The sequence below is a fragment of the Phaethon aethereus genome, assembly GCF_964289735.1.
Source record: "Phaethon aethereus genome assembly, chromosome: 3".
In the NCBI taxonomy this organism is placed as follows: domain Eukaryota; kingdom Metazoa; phylum Chordata; class Aves; order Phaethontiformes; family Phaethontidae; genus Phaethon; species Phaethon aethereus.
This window is the reverse complement of record NC_138576.1, coordinates 75,639,609-75,657,808: the sequence shown is the minus strand read 5'-3', so window position 1 is coordinate 75,657,808 and position 18,200 is coordinate 75,639,609. Positions and strand designations below refer to the sequence as shown.

The window sequence follows — 18,200 nt, the reverse complement described above, 5'->3', positions numbered from 1 at the left end:
AGCTGAAGGAGAACAACTTCAGTATTATTTTATTCCAGAAAGATCCTATACTGAACAAGCACAGCACTTGCATCTTTGTAGAGTTAATACTGCAACAGCTGAGCCCACCGTTGTTGGCCTGCCAAAGTAACTGAGCCAAGGTGGCCTACTCTGTCGGAACAACTAAACTAGATTTATCTTCTAAGGCTTTTCCTTTTAATATTTTTAAGGAGAGAGCACAAATCAGTATTCATAACATTCTGGTCTCCATGTCTTCGTAGGGAAAGTTAAACCAATCTGTTTTACCAAATGAGGTTCTCTGACATTTTTAAACACTAAACCTGAGAAGATAGGTGTTTCTTTCTTCATACTAAAAAAGTGTAAAATAAAAACCACTGTCTGTCAGTGCCTTTGCTTACTAGTAGCAAGACTGAAAGTGACTCTAGTAAAAGCATTCCGATTTGGAAGCCTGAAGCTAAGACTTTAATTATTAGAGGTAACAGATGAACCAGTACTCTCTATTGATTTTATGAGCATATAAAGGATTAAGTCCCTCTGGAAATACACCTTTCATTTTCTATGCTTTTAAGCCATATATTTGCATATTTAACATTGGTGCAAGTTTCAACGTAAGAATTTATGAAAATAAAACTAATGGCTATTTATAAAGCTATTAAATAATGGTCTTTTACATATGTAATTTAGGCTAGTATGAATGCAAATTAGGAGTCTCACTGGGGACAGCTAGTGGGATATTATTTTTAGAACAATGCAAGCAAAATAACAGAAACTGAGAAAAAAGGAATAGTGCAAAGAAACTGTTCACTGCCTGGACTACACAGACTTCAAGAGAGACTAACCGTTTTTCTGCTGTTGCTCTCAGCCATGCTTTTTGCATGTCTCAAAGCTTTTCATTAGGAATGAAAATAATCAAACTATTTCTTTGAAGTTCACATACAATCATCTCAAAATTTAAAGAGACTAATTAAGCTTCAGCTACTGATTTGGATATTTTATAAATTTTTTTGAACTTTGCAATTCTTCTCTGCCTTTCAGAAATGCTTGCAAATATAGCAACTTTTTTCTTGAGGGACATGTCATCCACCAGAGAACTATACAAGGAAAAGCTACAGAACTGTTACTTGGCAGCTGGCTAGCCTGATGGCTGAATTGCACATTATCACCTGGAAAAGCTTGTTTCAGACTTGGAGAACTAGTACTTTGTTCTAGAATTGAGACATATTTTAAGCAGCAATCAGTATGACCTGGGTTAGAACAATCTGAAACGTGCATGGAAGTCAGCTGAATCCACTCCTTTCACCACAAACACCTCTTTTCTGTAAATTTAGTAATAGCATTATCAGGTGCCAGAACATGAATATGTACAACACCTATATCCCTGTATCTAACAAAGTTAAGACTGTTCTACAGAGACCAAAAATACTCAGAAGTCTCTTAAAAGTTGCATTTACAATAACAAATCCAGCTGACATCACTTTTCACTCAAGTGCTTCTAAGTCAGATAAACAACTTGCCATCAGTCTTTCCTAAGTAAACAAGTTTTGTTAAGGTTTCTGTCCATACCACTAGAGAATGAGTGTTTCTGAATTGCATTTATTTTTCTGTATTTATTAATCCTTGTTTTGCTGTATCATCACATCTTTGTTCAAACATTACTACCTGCATAAATTCAAGGAAATAGAAACCGACATGTTTGATATATTGATCCAACTAAGCGTAAAATGAAATGTGAATGAATTTCACAGCATTACTGTAGTCATAGCTTTAGCATCTCACTTCATTTCAATGTGATTACATCTATACGATCCATGAGGAGCAGTAAATAAAAAATGATTTTTTTCTCTGCACCCAAGTTGTTCTATGGATGATTTTGTCAGAACATCCCCTTCAGCCTAACAGCAGCTTTAAAGATCTCCAATATCAGTGTCAAAGAGTGTTTTGAAAAAAATCATTACTTCTATTGTTAAGTCTGCTTACACTGATGTAAAAAACAATAGACTAGCATTTAATGCCACTGAGGGAAACAGAAGTTTCTGGGGTTTTTTTTCTTTTTTTTACTAACACAGTAAATCTGTTGTGAGTGCACTTGGCAATGATGGGACCACTGACAGTACAGGCGACATTTTGGCTCCTAGTATACCCTGTGGCAATTCCTCAGTAAAACTGTTTGTGGAATATGATCAGAGGGATGGAGCAGCTCTCCTGTGAAGACAGGCTGAGAGTTGGGGTGGTTCAGCCTGGAGAAGAGAAGGCTCCGGGGAAACCTTACTGCAGCCTTCTGGTACCTGAAGGGGGCCTACAAGAAAGCTGGAGAGGGACTTTTTACAGGATAGGACAAGGGGTAATGGCTTTAAACGGAAAGAGGGTAGCTTTAGATTAGGTATAAGGAAAAATTCTTCACTATGAGGGTGGTGTAACAGTGGAACAGGTTGCCCAGAGAAGTTGTTGGATGCCCCATTCCTGGCAGTGCTCAAGGCCAGGTTGGATGGGGCTTTGAGCAACACGGTCTAGCAGGTTTCCCTGCCCATGGCAGGAGGGTCAGAACTAGATGTTCTTTAAGGTCCCTTTCCAACTCAAACTATTCTATGATTCTACTGTGTCATTAGGTGAGTTGTGGTAAATGACCAGATAAATTCTCTCAGTTTGTTCCAGCTGCAAAGTATAAAACATCTGCTAACACTACCGTGATGTCTCAGCTGATTAATGGGTAACTCATTATACTGCAGTAGCTTGCAATCATGAACTATGTGGTCACATGTGTCTGGGAGCAGGTAACTCCCTTACCATGGATGAGTCCCCAGACAATGATGTGCAGCTGGTAATTTCTTCAGTCTCTCCTTAGCTTATTTTCAGCTTGAGCAGAAGTCTAAAATTTTACATCCATGGACGCAAGCAGTCACTCTAACCTGATGTGCTGCATCAAACTTTGAAGAAAAACAGTTTCATATGATCTTCACATAACCAGGTACTTGCTCAAGATCCAGAGTAGCACAGCACACTTCAGCTGGCCACTTGTTAACTTTTTGCTGAGCACTGTTAGGTCACCGCAACTGACAGGGAGTACTCAACCACTTTGTGTGTTATTCTCCAAAACTATCATAATCAACACTAAGTTGTTCATCTAACTTCTGTCAATTAAGAGCGTCTTAAAGTTCAAACAGAATATTCCAAAAGCAGCTGTGCTCTAACTCTCTCTAGAGTAGTACTTCTCAAACCCACTTTTGCTGAGAGCATACCTGTGGTCAAAGCAAAATTAAAGACCAGTTACAATTTATCTTGACTAATTGTCAAAGCATCCCATATTCTCCACCTATTTTTAAGACTTCTTATTGACATTCTATTTCACCTACGGACGTTCTGTCCAACCTTGTTTAACAGCCCTATATACAAGGTAACTATTTCCTACAGTGGAGTTATTTAACATAGTTTGTTCTATGATGACAGAACTCAGAGGCAGCTTTCGCAGTGATTACGGTGTGAGAAATAGCACCTTATTATTGAACGTTTCTTCTCTGCTTGATTTCGAGACAAGGCAAACTGGATCTTCCACATATGAAACGCCCTAATCATTCAGCTGTTACTCTGAACATATGTATCTTGCTTGCTTTCTTGACATAAACCATACCAAGAAGTTTGTGTTTCATTCCAAAGCAGATGGAAAATGTAGATTAAAACCTCAATTTTTTTTTTTTTCTGCAAAGCAGAATTACAGTTTTCCAGTTGAATTATATTGCTGAGTGACATTAAGCCACACAAACCACTCACTCCATCATTAACACTGCAACCCTGATGACAAATCTAATTAAGGCTTCAACACCTACTCTGGTTCAAAACCCTGAATCAAAACTGTTCAACCACTTGAGAGGAAACAAGAAAGTTGGTTATTAAGAAGCAAAATCTTTTAAATGGTGCTATTGTTATCAAGTCACACTATGAGTACATACGCATCCAATAATTCAAAACCAAGTACTTTTAGTCTGAGCTAGGACCTTCACAGATGTGGTCAGACGCTTCCCTCTCACATGTAGCAGGGATAGTGCTCACCTATCTTGCTGAGTTACAGGACCTCATCATCTCATATATGGTACAAAACACAGCAAGCCTTGTATCTCAACCTCCCAAGCCCTTGCATGTTCCTTCCAGATTTCAAGCCCCATTAGAAATGGCAGAATGTAAACACTCATATGGACGATACATCTGAAGTAGCTTTCCAGTGACTAGAGAATTGTCCTTTTTCTACACATACACCATTTCTCCTTTTGAGTGGAGATAACCACACCTGGAGGACAAACTGCCACAGAGACAAAAAAGGTGAAATGCTTTCTAAAGGGTTTTGTCCCTGTGGTGGGGTTGATCTTGGCTGGTTGCTAGACACCCACTCAGCCACTCTCTCATTCCCCCTCTTCAACAGGATGGGGAGAAAATAGGATGGAGAAGCTCGGGGGTTGAACAGGGTCAGGGACATTACTCACCAGTTACCATCACAGGCAAAAAAGACTTGACTTGGGGAAAATTCTTTTAATTTATTGCCAATTTAAAATAGAATGGTGAGAATAAAAGACAAAACTAAAGACTCCCCACCCCCTCCCACTGCTATTTTTCCCAGGCTCAACTTCACTCCTTTAGTCTCAACTCTTCTCCTTCCCCCCACAACAGCACAGAAGGGTGGGGAACAGAGGTTGTGGTCAGTTGGTAACAGCTCGTCCCTGCCACTCTTTCCTCCTCGCACTTTGTCTCTGTGAAGGATCCAGAGCGGGATCCCTCCCATGGGATACAAGTTCTTCACAAAGTGCTCCAACACAGGTCCTTTCCACAGGTGTAGTCCTTAACTGCTCCAGCATGGTTCCCCCATGGGGTCACAGGTCCTACCAGAAAACCTGCTCTTGCATGGGCTTCTCTCCATGGGCTCCAGCTCCTGCCAGGAGCCTGCCCCTGCATCGGCTGCAGCTTCCCTCAAGGTACATCCACCTGCTCTGACACGGGGTCCTCCAGGGGCTGCAGAGTTGATACCTGCTCCTGTGCAGTCATGGGCTGCCAGAAGGGACAACCTGAGTCACCATGGTCTTTCTCCATGGGCTGCAGGGGAATCTCTGATCTGGTGCCTGGAGCACCTCCTCCCGTCCCTCCTTCTTCACTGACCTTTGGTGTCTGTAGAGCTGTTTCTCTCACATTTTGTCACTCTCCTCTCACAGCTGCTGCACCATGTTTTTTACCCTTTCTTAAGTATGTTTTCACAGAGGCACCACTAGCTTGATGGGCTTAGCTTTGGCCAGTGGTGGGTCCATTGCAGAGCCATCTAGAACCAAGTGTGCTCAGCATGGGGCAGCCCCCAGTCTCTTCTTACAGAGGTTTCCCGCCTACCAAACCCTTGCCACATAAAACCCATCAGAGTCCTGTTCAAGATAAAGCATGCTTTACACCCTCAAGGAGGAAGGCCTCAATCTTGGATACACATACCTTAGGGTGAATCAGGTAGAGTCACCTCCTGATTTCAGTGGCAGCAAAACAATATGTATTTGTTCAACATCTTCATCAATGACCTAGATGAAGGGTTGGAATGTACCCTCAGCAAGCTTGCTGATGATAGAAAACTGGGAGGAGTGGCTGATACACCAGGAGGCTGTGCTGCCATTCAACGGGATCTGGACAGGCTGGAGAGTTGGGCAGAGGGGAACCTCATTAAATTTAACAAGGACAAGTGTAGAGTTCTGGACCTCGGCAGGAACAACCCGGTGCACCAGTACAAGTTAGGGGTTGACCTGCTGGAAAGCGGCTCCATGGAGAAGGACTTTGGAGTCCTGGTAGACACTAAGTTATCCATGGGACAGCAATGTGGCCTGGTGGCCAAGAGGGCCAATGGTATCCTGGGGTGTAAGAAGAGTGTGACTAGCAGGTCGAGAGAGGTTATCCTCCCCTTCTACTCCATGCTGGTGAGGCCTCATATGGAGTTTTGTTCTGGGCTCCCCAGTTCAAGAGAGGCAGGGAACTTTTGGAAACAGTCCAACAGAGGGCTATGAGGATAATTAAGGGACTGGAACATCTCTTGTGTGAGGAAAGGCTGAGAGACCTGGGTCTGTTTAGTCTGGAGAACAGAAGGCTGAGAGGGGACCTTATCAATGTCTATAAATATCTGAAGGGTGGCCGTCAGTCTCTTTTCAGTAGTGCCCAGTGATAGGACGAGGACCAATGGGCATAAACTGCAGCACAGGAAGTCCCACCTCAACATGAGGAAAAACTTCCTTTACTGTGAGGGTGACGGAGCAAGGGAAGAGCCTGCCCAGAGGTTGTGGAGTCTCCTCCTCTGGAGACCTTCAAACCCGACTGGACGCGTTCCTGTGCAACCTGCCCTAGGTGATCCTGCCTTGGCAGGGGGCTTGGACCAGATGATCTTCAGAGGTCCCTTCCAACCCCTACCGTTCTGTGATATCCCAGGGAAGAATCTGAAGTATGCACACAGAGGAACATTTACTTGCGGGGAAGGAAGGTACCTTGCATAAACAGAATCTGCCATAAAGGCTGAATTTTCTAAAATCATTCACTGGAAATCATAGCCACCAAAAAGGCTGTCAGCTTCAACAGGAGGAGGTAAATGTTCACACGCTCAAAAAATGTCCTCATGAAGAGACAAGATCAGATTAACCTGCTGATAAGGAACAGAGTTCACAAGCAGAAGCAGCATGCTAAGTCCTTGAATAAATTTTCCTGTGACATGACTGCAAAAACACAGAATGGCCCTTACTGGTGCATAAAGGGCTATTAAACGCGCTTTCACTAAACTTTGGAAAGCCTCCCATTCTCAGACCACAGTCAATAACCAAGAGGCACAGGGACTGTGTCATACCTAAGCATTGAAGAGAAACTTTTCAACTTAACCAAAGTAGACCAAGTTGACAGTCTTTTACCTCCATTTAATTTTTTTGGAGGAGAGCAAGCATGCTAAACTCTTTGGATGCAAGTTCACCTGTCATGACTCGCTTGCCAAAGGAGGGAAGTTTAAGGAGGAGTACCCACAAAACTCCTCACAAATCAAGCCGAGGAGCAGGACTCCAGGAAGTTCAAAAAATAAGGTAGGTTTTTGTTGCCTCAGCCAGAGTAAGAACTATTTTTTTGGTTACAATCTGCCTCTTCCCTCTACCACTGTGAAAAGACACACTTCCTTCAAGTATCCTAACCCCACGATCAGAAACAAATTTAATGATCCAGAAATTTGCCCCATCTTGGATAGATAATGATTTTGATATTGGTTAACATTCCAAATTACTTGAAACATGAATACTGAAGCATAGAGACAATTAAGTGTTCTAGGGGTTTTTTGTGTCAACTTCCCTACCAAGTGTAGAAACAGTTTTTCCTACGAAACCTGCACAGTACTTGAAGTAAAAAAGACATGAAGTGCAAAATACTAAATAGATAAGCACTGCCATGGGGTGTGACTCTTGTAGGTTTAGTGTGACTCCTAGAAAACTGAAGAGTTTCAAGGTGGTATGGAGGATCGTAGGAATATATGAGAATTGCCCTTCTCTCTGATCTTCAGTACAGGGTTGAAAAGATCATTTCGTCGTATCTGAGGTACACAGTAACAACCGGAATCTTAGCAAAGACCCCCTACAATCATGACAAAGATCAATGATAGAACCTTGTACTTCAAACTGTCTCAGCTCATTAAACACCTATAAAAGCCCTGGTGGGTTTTTTTCAGCTATTTATATACTTGAACTACAAAGAGAATAAAAAACATCGGGATGATAAAATCAGAAAATCTAGTATCATTGAAGCTTCACTTGAAGATCAAAAGGACAGTAAAAAGGTGATACTGCCAATCACACTGCTTTTGTAAATGCATTTTGGTTTGGTTTTGTCTTTCATTAAATGATGCACTTTCTTATCTATATGCAGTAGATTTCATTTGAACAAAATATAGAAATTGAGTTTTCTATTTACTTGTCAGGCTCTCCTAACAAGCATTAATGAACACTGTTTACATATAGAAAAAGGACAGAAATCCATCAATGAATTTTTCTAGTTGTCAGGGTGTTTGGTTCCCCTCCCCGCCTCCAGTTAGGTTGTTTTGTTTTTTTAAGCCTTTAACATAAATGCTTCCGTGTTTATGCAAATGCTGAAAAATATGATTACAAGTTGCAACTCCAGTTAAGTGAAGTCCAAGTCACAGGTCACTTAGACTGAACCCATTTTATCACAAAATATGGGAGCAATTTTGTGTTGTGTGCAATCCCATCTGCTGAGAAGTTGGTCTTACTGCGTTGCTAAATCAAGAATATCCTACTCATCTGCATATCAAAACCCATATGCACAATGAGATACCATATAAAACTCTTCTTGCTTAAAAGTAAAGCCACCTTGCTTATGCAACAAGGCATCCACTCACCCCTTACTGTTGAAACACACCATGTGAACTCCAGACAGCTGATGCTCATGAACAGCTGCCATAGTCCGTAACAGTCATATTTTACCTTAACCAAGGTTCAAATCTCATTAAGCAGCACATTATTTCCTGTCTGCTGCAAAGGCCTCCAGAATTACATGTGGAACATAACTATAGAATTACAATACTAAAGAGTACACAATAGTGGGAAGATTACACAACACGTAACGATCAAACATTAACACTTCTGAACAAAGTCCAACCTATATTCATGCCAGGTCCTTGATTGTTCATTTGCTAACCAGTCACATAATCTGATTTAGTTTTGTGCTGCAGCCTACCCCTTTGCTGAGATGTTCACGTGAAAATACTAATGCAACCCAACTAGCATCCTGCTAGCAGAATTCTCTCCATTTAAATCACAATAAGCTTGAAGATAACTCTTTTGTTACATGCTTGAAAACATACCTTAGAGCGGGGGTGTGGGGGGTGTGGGGGTGTGTGTGTGTGAAATCTTAAATGAAAAGCATGTATTACAATCTATTTTTGGTGTTCCTTTTTTTTATATTGTAAAATTCTCAGTTTGATACTGAGAATTGCAACTTTTCCTACTATTTTTCTGCAGTTCATTAATTTTATGATTTAAAATAAATATCACTACAGTTTAGGATGAAACTAAGCATCAAAACACTGAAATATGCTCAAGGCAGAAATCACATTTTTCTGATTGATTCTACAAATTTAGCCTTATGTGAATCCACACCTCATGGAATTCTACCTTTATTTCCCCCCCATATTTTGCAGTTAAAATCATATGTGCTTATTTCGTATACATTTTTCTACTACCTGAGGCTATAACCAGTCTGCATACCTACTACTGCCTGTGTTGCAAAATTTGATTTGTCAAAATGGCAGAGGTGTGGGCTTTTACTGTCACATTTCATAGTGCATCTAATGATGATTAATAACGTTTCCTCAACTACCAGGCCATTAGCAAGTTATAGTGAACGCTATCAGTCATTTTATTTTGCTCCTTGCATTCCCTAACACCTTTTTGTTGCCTTTTTCTGGCAAATACCAATGGAAACCATGCAGATTAATTCTCCATATCTGAAGGACCTTATTTTTCTATTATTCTTACCAAATATTGCCTCAGACACCACCCGCGTGTAGAACTTGCACCAAATATGTACCCTGCATTCAGTAGAGAGGACTGCATTCAATTTAACCAATACTTGATGCAGTATATATATATATATAAATATAAAAACAGGCAGCACTTGGAGACAATTTACAACTAAAGCACATCATAGGGCTCAAACAGCAGCAGGGTAACTCCTGCTAACATGGAAAGACTGATAAATCATCAGTAAAACACAGGTGTGACACGCACAAGTCAAACTCCCAGCGCTCACAAACGCAGTCCTTCAGAAGAGCCTCTGTGCTGGGACTGGATGCCTTTGTTATTTTAAGCCTACTTCTCCATTCAGTTTTTCTCTCCAGTTTAGATTACTGCTACAATATTCACATGCCAAACAGTCATACTGTAAGAATCCCATTCTTCAAACTGTCTCTGCTTTACATGCCGTAACTTTTTATAAACACTATCTGAATGCTATTTGCTCCTCAGTGCTTTAAACAACCATAAGATTTTATTCATCTGGAGGTGATCAAAGATGCCTGAACAGACATTCTGACTGAAAGAATTTGTATCAGCTTTCTGATATTACAGCAAGCATCGAATTCTCCACTGAACTGAAATCTCATTTTAGCAAAGTACATTCAGCAGGTAAGAGCCTACGAAGATAGTTTTAGCAGTAGTGTTCTCAGAAAAGCAAGCTAAAACATACGGCCAAATCCTCTAGGTTACTTTACGCATCAAGAAAGCTAGTGAGACAAAAAACATTTCCTTACACAGCAGAGTATCTAATCCACTTACAGAGAAAGAAAAAGAAAAGGCTAATGTGGCCTGTCTAAAAAGTAAAATAGCCACAAGTTTGTAATGGCTGAAATTAAACCATAAGTCACAACATGTTATTCGACACAGTTCACATCAATTTATTATCAGATTTATGTAATATAGGTACATTTTTATTTGTAAAGGCTATTAGCATGCTCATTAGCAAATGGCAGGGCAAAAGGTCAATTTCTGGGCACAGTCTTCTATTTTAATGTTGTTTTGGTTTATGTTTTGCCGTTCCACAGTCTGAACTACAACTACTATCTAAAAACGACCCTAAATTTTTGCTTCTGTACCATTTTAAGCAACAACTTCCCACAGAAAACTTTACTCATGAGACAATACACTGAAAGTGTTCTTCACAAACCAGTAAAGTGTGTATCATGTTGATCAGGTAATCTTTCCCGTTTATTATTCAGGAAAAACAGTTAAAACAAACCTACAAGGTACAATATGAGTCCTCAATGTTATGTAGTTAAATCTTTAAGTGTGGAAGGAAATCTATGCTGCATAATAGACAAAAGCAATAGAAATGTGTGTATAATCTAATAAGGAATGACTGATCTTCATAATGAAGTGAATGTGAATACATATTAACCACTTGCAAATTATGCCATGTTTATATGTTTGTAAATAGATTTCTTTATGCAACTTGATTTTTTGAATACTTACTGGAATCCTTTAGGCAGACATTGAGCACCATGTTTGAACACTGGAAGGCTGGTGATAAGCTTTAAAAAGTACAGTCATACTAAAAGAGAAACTCCAGAAGTTTTATTAGGATTTCAACAGACATTGCAAAAAAATATTGCATAATGATTGAAAACATAGTATTTTAACAAAGTAGCAATGTGGTATCAAGTAAAAGAAAGACGGAACAGCTGTCTATATATGCTGTAAGGAAGATGTACCAGGAAAGGGATACGACATTTTTAAAATTCAAGGGCAAATGTGAACAAGTCACATTTGAATAGACTGACTATACACCACAGATGTTTTACAAACTGCATAGCAGTGTAAAAAAAAGTTCTTATTCTAACTATATTGTATTCCTGCATTTGGAGCAGTTTACAAGGCAGAGATTCTGTTTACAACATTGATATTTTAATAGCTCTGGATTCTCATAAAAAATAAACTAATTTAACAAAAAAGCCTGTATCTACATTTGAAAACAAAAGTGCATGTATTGAGAAATAGTGTTATTTCTTAAGAAGAACACCAAGTACTTAAAAAGTTCATTTTAATAGATCAACAACTGATGATACTTTAGATGTAGATCTGCACTGTGCTACAAGCAAGATTCTACCAACACCAGCTCCTCTAACTGAACACCCTCTTTTCCGAAGCGACCAAGACATGTGCCTGCCTACCATACTTATCAGGGTTCTGGATAGTTACAAAGAATGCTGAGTACCAAAATAACCACATTGCTGACTAAAAAAATACCAGTAACCCAAGACAGATGTTTTAAAGCAGATTTAGCCATAAATGCAACCATAAACTCCTCAACATTCAGGATCCTTCCAGTCACACAACTACTTTTAAACACTGGAGAGCAGCAGCAAGGAGCCATTAGAGCTAAAAGACAAGAACTGATGAAAATCTGTCTCCTGCCTTGTACTGAATAATTTGTGGGTAATGAGCATTTCAATGCACTCAAAGAATGGGTTGGAGGTGTTAAAATCCCTACCTAAACCCCAGTTGGTATAGTCAGATTTGTACATGAATCTACATTCTCCTTTCCACATAACTGTGGTAACACCTAAGAATTACTGCAAATATTGCTAACTTCTGTAGAGGGTTTACTCCTTTCCTCTCTCCAAACAAAAAAAGCGCAAGTGTGGAAAGAGAACATGTAGTTTGAAGATCCAAGCAGAACTTCTGTTCGAGCTCTTGTAATTTCAACTCATGGCACTGAAGAACGAGATTTAATTTTTTCCTGGGCACCTGTAGCACTCTGGATAGAAAAGGCAGTGAATGTTCAGCTGGACTGTACCCAGAATGGGAAACACAGAGATACTGAAGTTGTGAACTGCAGCCAGACTAGCCATAAACAAGTGTCCAGTACAGAAATTACAAGTAATAAATTTAGCCATTTTTGTAAACATCTCCTCCTTACTAATCTCTTATTTTTTCCTATAATGGAAATACGTACTGTATTTTTTTGTTCCAAGCTCTGGTCTGTTTCTGTTTTAGCTTTGTGGCACAGTTGCTAAGTGCAACAGGCTCGAGACACCAACATTAATACAAACAAGTTGGAAAGCCAGTTCAAGTTATTACAGTTTTGCTATACCAGGCCATTTTTCATAGCATGTATTCTCTGTTCACAAATGCTTTGTAAGGTCTTTTATTATGGAAGACTGGAAGCAAATTGGAGTTGTTCATTTAACAGATGTGGTTGAACATACGCTTCTGATATGCCTTACGCAATTAACAAATCATGTCTCATCTTATGAAGATGATACATTTGCTATACATACCAGTAATTTAAAATGCTCCTCAGAAAAGCAGCATTTTTATAGACAAATTAACAGAAAAGGAGACAATACATCTGACAATACCATAAAACAAGTAAAGCCCTTTCATTAGCTGCATTATAAATTCATAAATGTTCATCACATACTTCGAATTTCTGACTGCTCAAGCAATTTAACCCTCAGTCAACTGCAGGACAAGGAAAAACATTTTAAACATTTTATATCGATGCCATTGTAGGTGCAAGAGTAAAATCTAGTATTCCATGTTTTTAGCTCTAAAAGTTTTGCTCCCAAGTAACTGTTAATAGTTCAGAAGAAAAATAATTATTGTTGACATGTCAAAAGAAAGTTGTATTAAAAATTAAGCTGCTGTAAATCTGAGTTCACTTCAATCATTCCTAAAAAAAAAATTTTAAAAAAAAGCTGATCCTAGATCACCTGTTAACTAGGAAGAGCACTAGAACACTGATTTCATGAGAAAAGATGCACTTAAAAGCTGTGTTTGAGACATCTATTATAAAGTTTTGAATTCTTCCTGATCTTTCAAATATTTGGATTATAATTTCTTAAAAAAAAATAGACCAAATACAGAAAGTACATTTGGTCAGGAATTTGTCTCACTACATTTCAGTGTTTCCTATCTAAATGCACACCATTTAGAGGCCATTTTTGAAATGTTATCAGTCAACAGCAACATGGGCACCAGTGAATCAGAAAACACACCTTAGGATTCTGTTCTTAAATAATATAAGTTAGATAAAACTACCCTGTCCAGCAAGTTCCGAATTTTTCAAATGTTAAGGCAACTTTCATTACTTTCCAGCTAAACAGTATTACAAAAAAAAATAAATGTCACTTCAAACCTTATATACACAGTGACAGAGTAGATTTAGCTAGAAAGTATCTTTAGTACATTAATAAAGTGTCATGTAATATTACCGAGGTTATATCAGGTGCTTGAGTGTATGTGCAATTGGAGTGGTTGCAATATTTAAAGTACTGGTTTCAAAACAGAGCGCAGTGAACGTCCTTCTTTAGTGAGTTCTCGTGTTACACACATACATGGCAGCGGAACAGCCTCCTCTCTTCTCTCTACAGCATTATAGCTACATTTCTTCAAGTGGTCAGCCATGCTTACGATGTCAGCAAACTTCCACTCATTCACAGTACAGAAGGCTGTACTGAAGCGCCAAACCTAGAAAATAAGCTATACTTAGGCTCCAAATGTTTTAAGATACCTGAACTCAGAGCAGGAAATTAAATATTTGTGCTGTAATACTTTCAGGCAATGTTTTGCAGCTACTATAAATCATACTAAAAATCAACATGACAAAAACATACAATGTTGTATTTTGTATAGCCAGTCCCAAGCTGATCTAGTTTCCAAGTCAACCCTGAACCCTGGGAGGAAAGGCAGGCAATACTTTTTGCATCTACTTTGTAGATGCAAAAAATCAGAAGTTAAATGATGAAATATTGCATGACCAGTCACAATGATCCATTTCTGAAGTGACTGACTTCTGCAATTCCAAATGATTGCTGCAGGTACTCTGCAGTTCAGGGGCGGAGGAGGGAATGGTGAAAACTATAATATATAAAGGTCATCCAAAGGTTTTACAAATTATTTACTTACTTAAGGCACTCAGTATCATGGCAATGGATAGGATCTAACAGATGAGCAAAAATTAAAATTGCTGTAAACAGCAATTGCAAGAAAAGCAAACTTTGTAGGCAACTTTCCCACTTCCATGGAATATTGATATTCAAGAAAATAATGAAGTAATAATTTATTATTTTAAAATCTTGGGTAAATCAAAGGTTAATTTATTTACACCAAGTAAAAAATAGACAAGTACTACTTTAACTTCTACTTCAAGTGTGAAGAAGACTGAACCAACCCTACAGAATTGTTCTATATAACAATCTGTTTCTTAAAGGGCTATTATATCAAAAAACAGTAATGACAATAGTGATCAAGGAAAATATTAAGGGAAAAAGCAGAGACATGACCGATTTAATACTTGCCCTTTCAGCTTCAAAATAGAAAATAACTTACCTTTTCTTTTATCTGCCAAGAAGAGCTTCCATCTGGGTACTTTATCTTCTCCCAAAGCAGTATCACCATTCCACGTGCCTGAAGCAAGCTTCCACACACATCTCTCATTAAACGTGACACTCTTGAAAGTTGACATAAACTAAAGCCATCTAGAAAACTAGCAATGTGCTGCAGAACCTCAAAAGGCAGACTACTCAGATGGTCATTATGTAGTCCAATTAAGCAGCTTTTTGCTGGTTCTACTAATACTGTGGATATACAAGGCTGAACTCCAAATGACCGTAAGTGGCGGTCATGAATAATTTTTGCCCCTTGTGTTGAAGGACAAAACCTTCGTTGAGAATATGTACACCCATAATAGGCCAAAGGACACCTCTGCTCCATCCAGCCATTAAGGCCAGCATGAATATCACCATGCACATTCTTAAAATGTGATGAAAATTCATTCCTCCTAAACAACTGTCCACAAACAAATGTAAACATTGAACGCTGTTTTGTTTGGTATCTAGCCACATATTCCAGTACCAAATCCAGTCCAAGGGTCTGGAATGGACTTGGATTTGAGAGCTGTGGGTTGGCATGATCACATGCAGAAGCTGAAGCTATCTCCCCCACCATTGTATTTGTGGCCAATATAGCAGATGGGAGAGAAAATGTTTGGGTCCCAAAGTCAACGTGATACACATCGACAGTGCGACTTTCTGATATTCCCCTACCGCCCGGAGAGTCTCCTAGGCAAAACAACAGAGCTGCAGTGATTAGATCAATCCCCTGAAGACCCATAGGATCTTCTGTTATCTCCAAATCTGACGTATCAACAGCTTTGTCTTCTTTTGGTGTAGACCAATAGTGGTTAACAAGGAATTTGTATGATCGATGCCGTAAAAGTGAAAATGCATCTACGTTTCTCAATCTGTCCTGCTCCACTTGTCTCTCTAACATTTCTTCTTCATTAGCATTATGGGGAAGTAGTACATGATTAACATTGCCATTAACTAAGTGATCAGCTGATATTACTTCTTTAAGTTGTGCTGTTACAGGGAAGGAGCTGCAAGACTCTAATGCTTCATCATCATGAGATGCAGTACATTCACCATTTGCTACACTGGATGGTTTTGAATTAGATACACCAAGATCTTCATTGTGGTCCAACACCTTTGAACATTCATTTTCTACATGAAAGCCATTACACAAAAGTGAGGAGTTAGTGAAGTTTAGATTTAAGTCACGTTTTTGCACTACATCATAACAAATAACACTAGAACCATTTTGTTCCATTTGGGAATTTTGACTCAGGCTATCGAAGTTAATTCCCCCAACTGCTCCTACATTATCTTCATCTGAATATTCATGGTCAGACTTTTTATCCTGAATAATGCCATTAGAAGCTTGTTCTTTAATCTCAGTATCTTCTTTCATTTCACGTGGTGAAATGCAGAGCCTTGAACTTAACATATTAATGTCCCTTGTAGCAGTGTTCAGGATATCCAGAGCAGCAGCTAAACTCCTTGTTGTTTCTACAGTAGCTTGATAAAGTGCACCATAGGACTCTTCATCTACAGGCATCAAACCATTTGAATGCACTGTGTCTGGGGCACTCGATTTGACAGAGGTTTGCTCTCTAGATTCTGGTATTTGATCACCTCCTTTTGACATCATAGTTGCTACTTTAAGTGATTCTAGTAACATGCGCTGGTCTTGAAGGGCTAAAGCCATATCTAGCTGTTCGACTTCATCAACGTCTTTACTCAGATTTTCGTAAGATTTTCGGTCTGCGTAACTGACTGGCCATCTATTCCACTCCATGGTACAACATACCACACTTGCAGGACAAACTTCTAGATGATCAGCAATTTTATTTCTGGCTACTATGAAGGGACATCCAAAGCCGCTATTCAAACAAGGCACTCTTTCAAGTGGACATAACATGCGATGTTCCTCAGCTTTACACGAGTGAAAAACTGCTCCACAAACCAGCGGGCAGCCAATCAAATCACAGGAAATGCCAGGCTCTGGTCTGGTCATACAACGACGGCTGACACAGTTCACACAGTGTAAATGTTGTTGATGTTCCTCCATGACTGTAAATCCAATTCTGAGTGAAGAGAAAGGAGACAAAAATCACAGAATATTAACTCAATATTGTTAATATTTACTAACAGTTATTTGCAGTTTCGCATCCTCTACATGTAACAGATGTATCTTAACACAGAGTGAACTGATCAGTAACCATTTTAAGAGAACAAGTATGTGACATTTTATCTCAAAGAAATGGTGTTTAGAAGTTCACCTGAAAATTAAAGATACACATTTGCATCAGAGATCAAGACATATTCTATGCATTTATTCACCACGTGTAATATATGCAACTTAGATAAAAATGTTGTATAATCCTTCCCTCTGGAACAGCTCTTTTCCCCTGCCCACTGCAAATAGATGATTCAATGAAAAACAAAGCACGATGGTTGACTATGGCCTACTACCTAAAATCATAAACCATACAACTCTACAGAGTAGGGAGATGAAATAAAGGAAGCCAGATTCATCCTCATCTCCAGTTCTCTAAATTAAACAGCAGCGACCTATTCCCTGGGCTGCTTACTACCACCTGAGCTTCTGACACCCTGTTCATGCAGTTCTGTTTAAGGCAATCTACGCCCCTCAGCATGTATCTCAATCCCTGTCATGTCCCATTCTCCCTGCCTCCATGCTTCTGACAGACAGCAGTCCTTTACAACAGCTCTTCACTCTTCTTTTTTTCCCCTCATCTAGAGCCTATAGCTCCTCCCTTATTTTTATAGTAATTGTTGCATTAGATTAGCAATTATACTATACATTGTCAGTCCTTTTATTTAATTGAAAAATTTTACACAAAACTTTACTACCCAACATGGTCCTATCTATAGCTCCAGTTCAACCCACAAAAGGTAATTTTTTAAATGCATCCTATGGCCTTCATGATTACAATACCACCAGTTCAAAGTGTAAGCATAACACAACTTTACATAACAAGGCCAAACAAGGCCAAATAAAAGGCATTGCATAAGCTGTTATAACAAATTTACACAAAGAATTCAATTCTTGGTTGTGGTAGGGAGGAAAAAAAGAAGAGTGTAAACATCTTTGTACCATACTTCAAGATGCTCTGGAACTGCTCACTAGCTGGACTGCAGGCCCATGCAAGTGACCGAGCTCTCGCCTGCTCTAACAAACTCCCTCTCCTAAGTGATACCACTAGGGATTACAACAGTTGAGATATCAGAGAATGACTTGCACAGAGCCCCATCTCAAAATTCTGTGTCAAAAATATGTTACTCGGTTCCA

General features: G+C 39.1%; 1 protein-coding gene across 1 annotated transcript; it reads right to left on the bottom strand.

Annotated features, from left to right (window-relative positions):
• Nucleotides 1-13,811: 13,811 nt before the first annotated feature.
• FBXO30 (F-box protein 30) lies at nt 13,812-16,955 on the bottom strand (the record flags this gene model as incomplete). Its single annotated transcript, XM_081997355.1, has 2 exons — nt 13,812-14,015; nt 14,877-16,955. The coding sequence occupies 2 exons, from the start codon at nt 16,953-16,955 to the stop codon at nt 13,812-13,814; spliced, it is 2,283 nt and encodes a 760-aa protein (XP_081853481.1).
• Between the last annotated feature and the right edge of the window lie 1,245 nt (nt 16,956-18,200).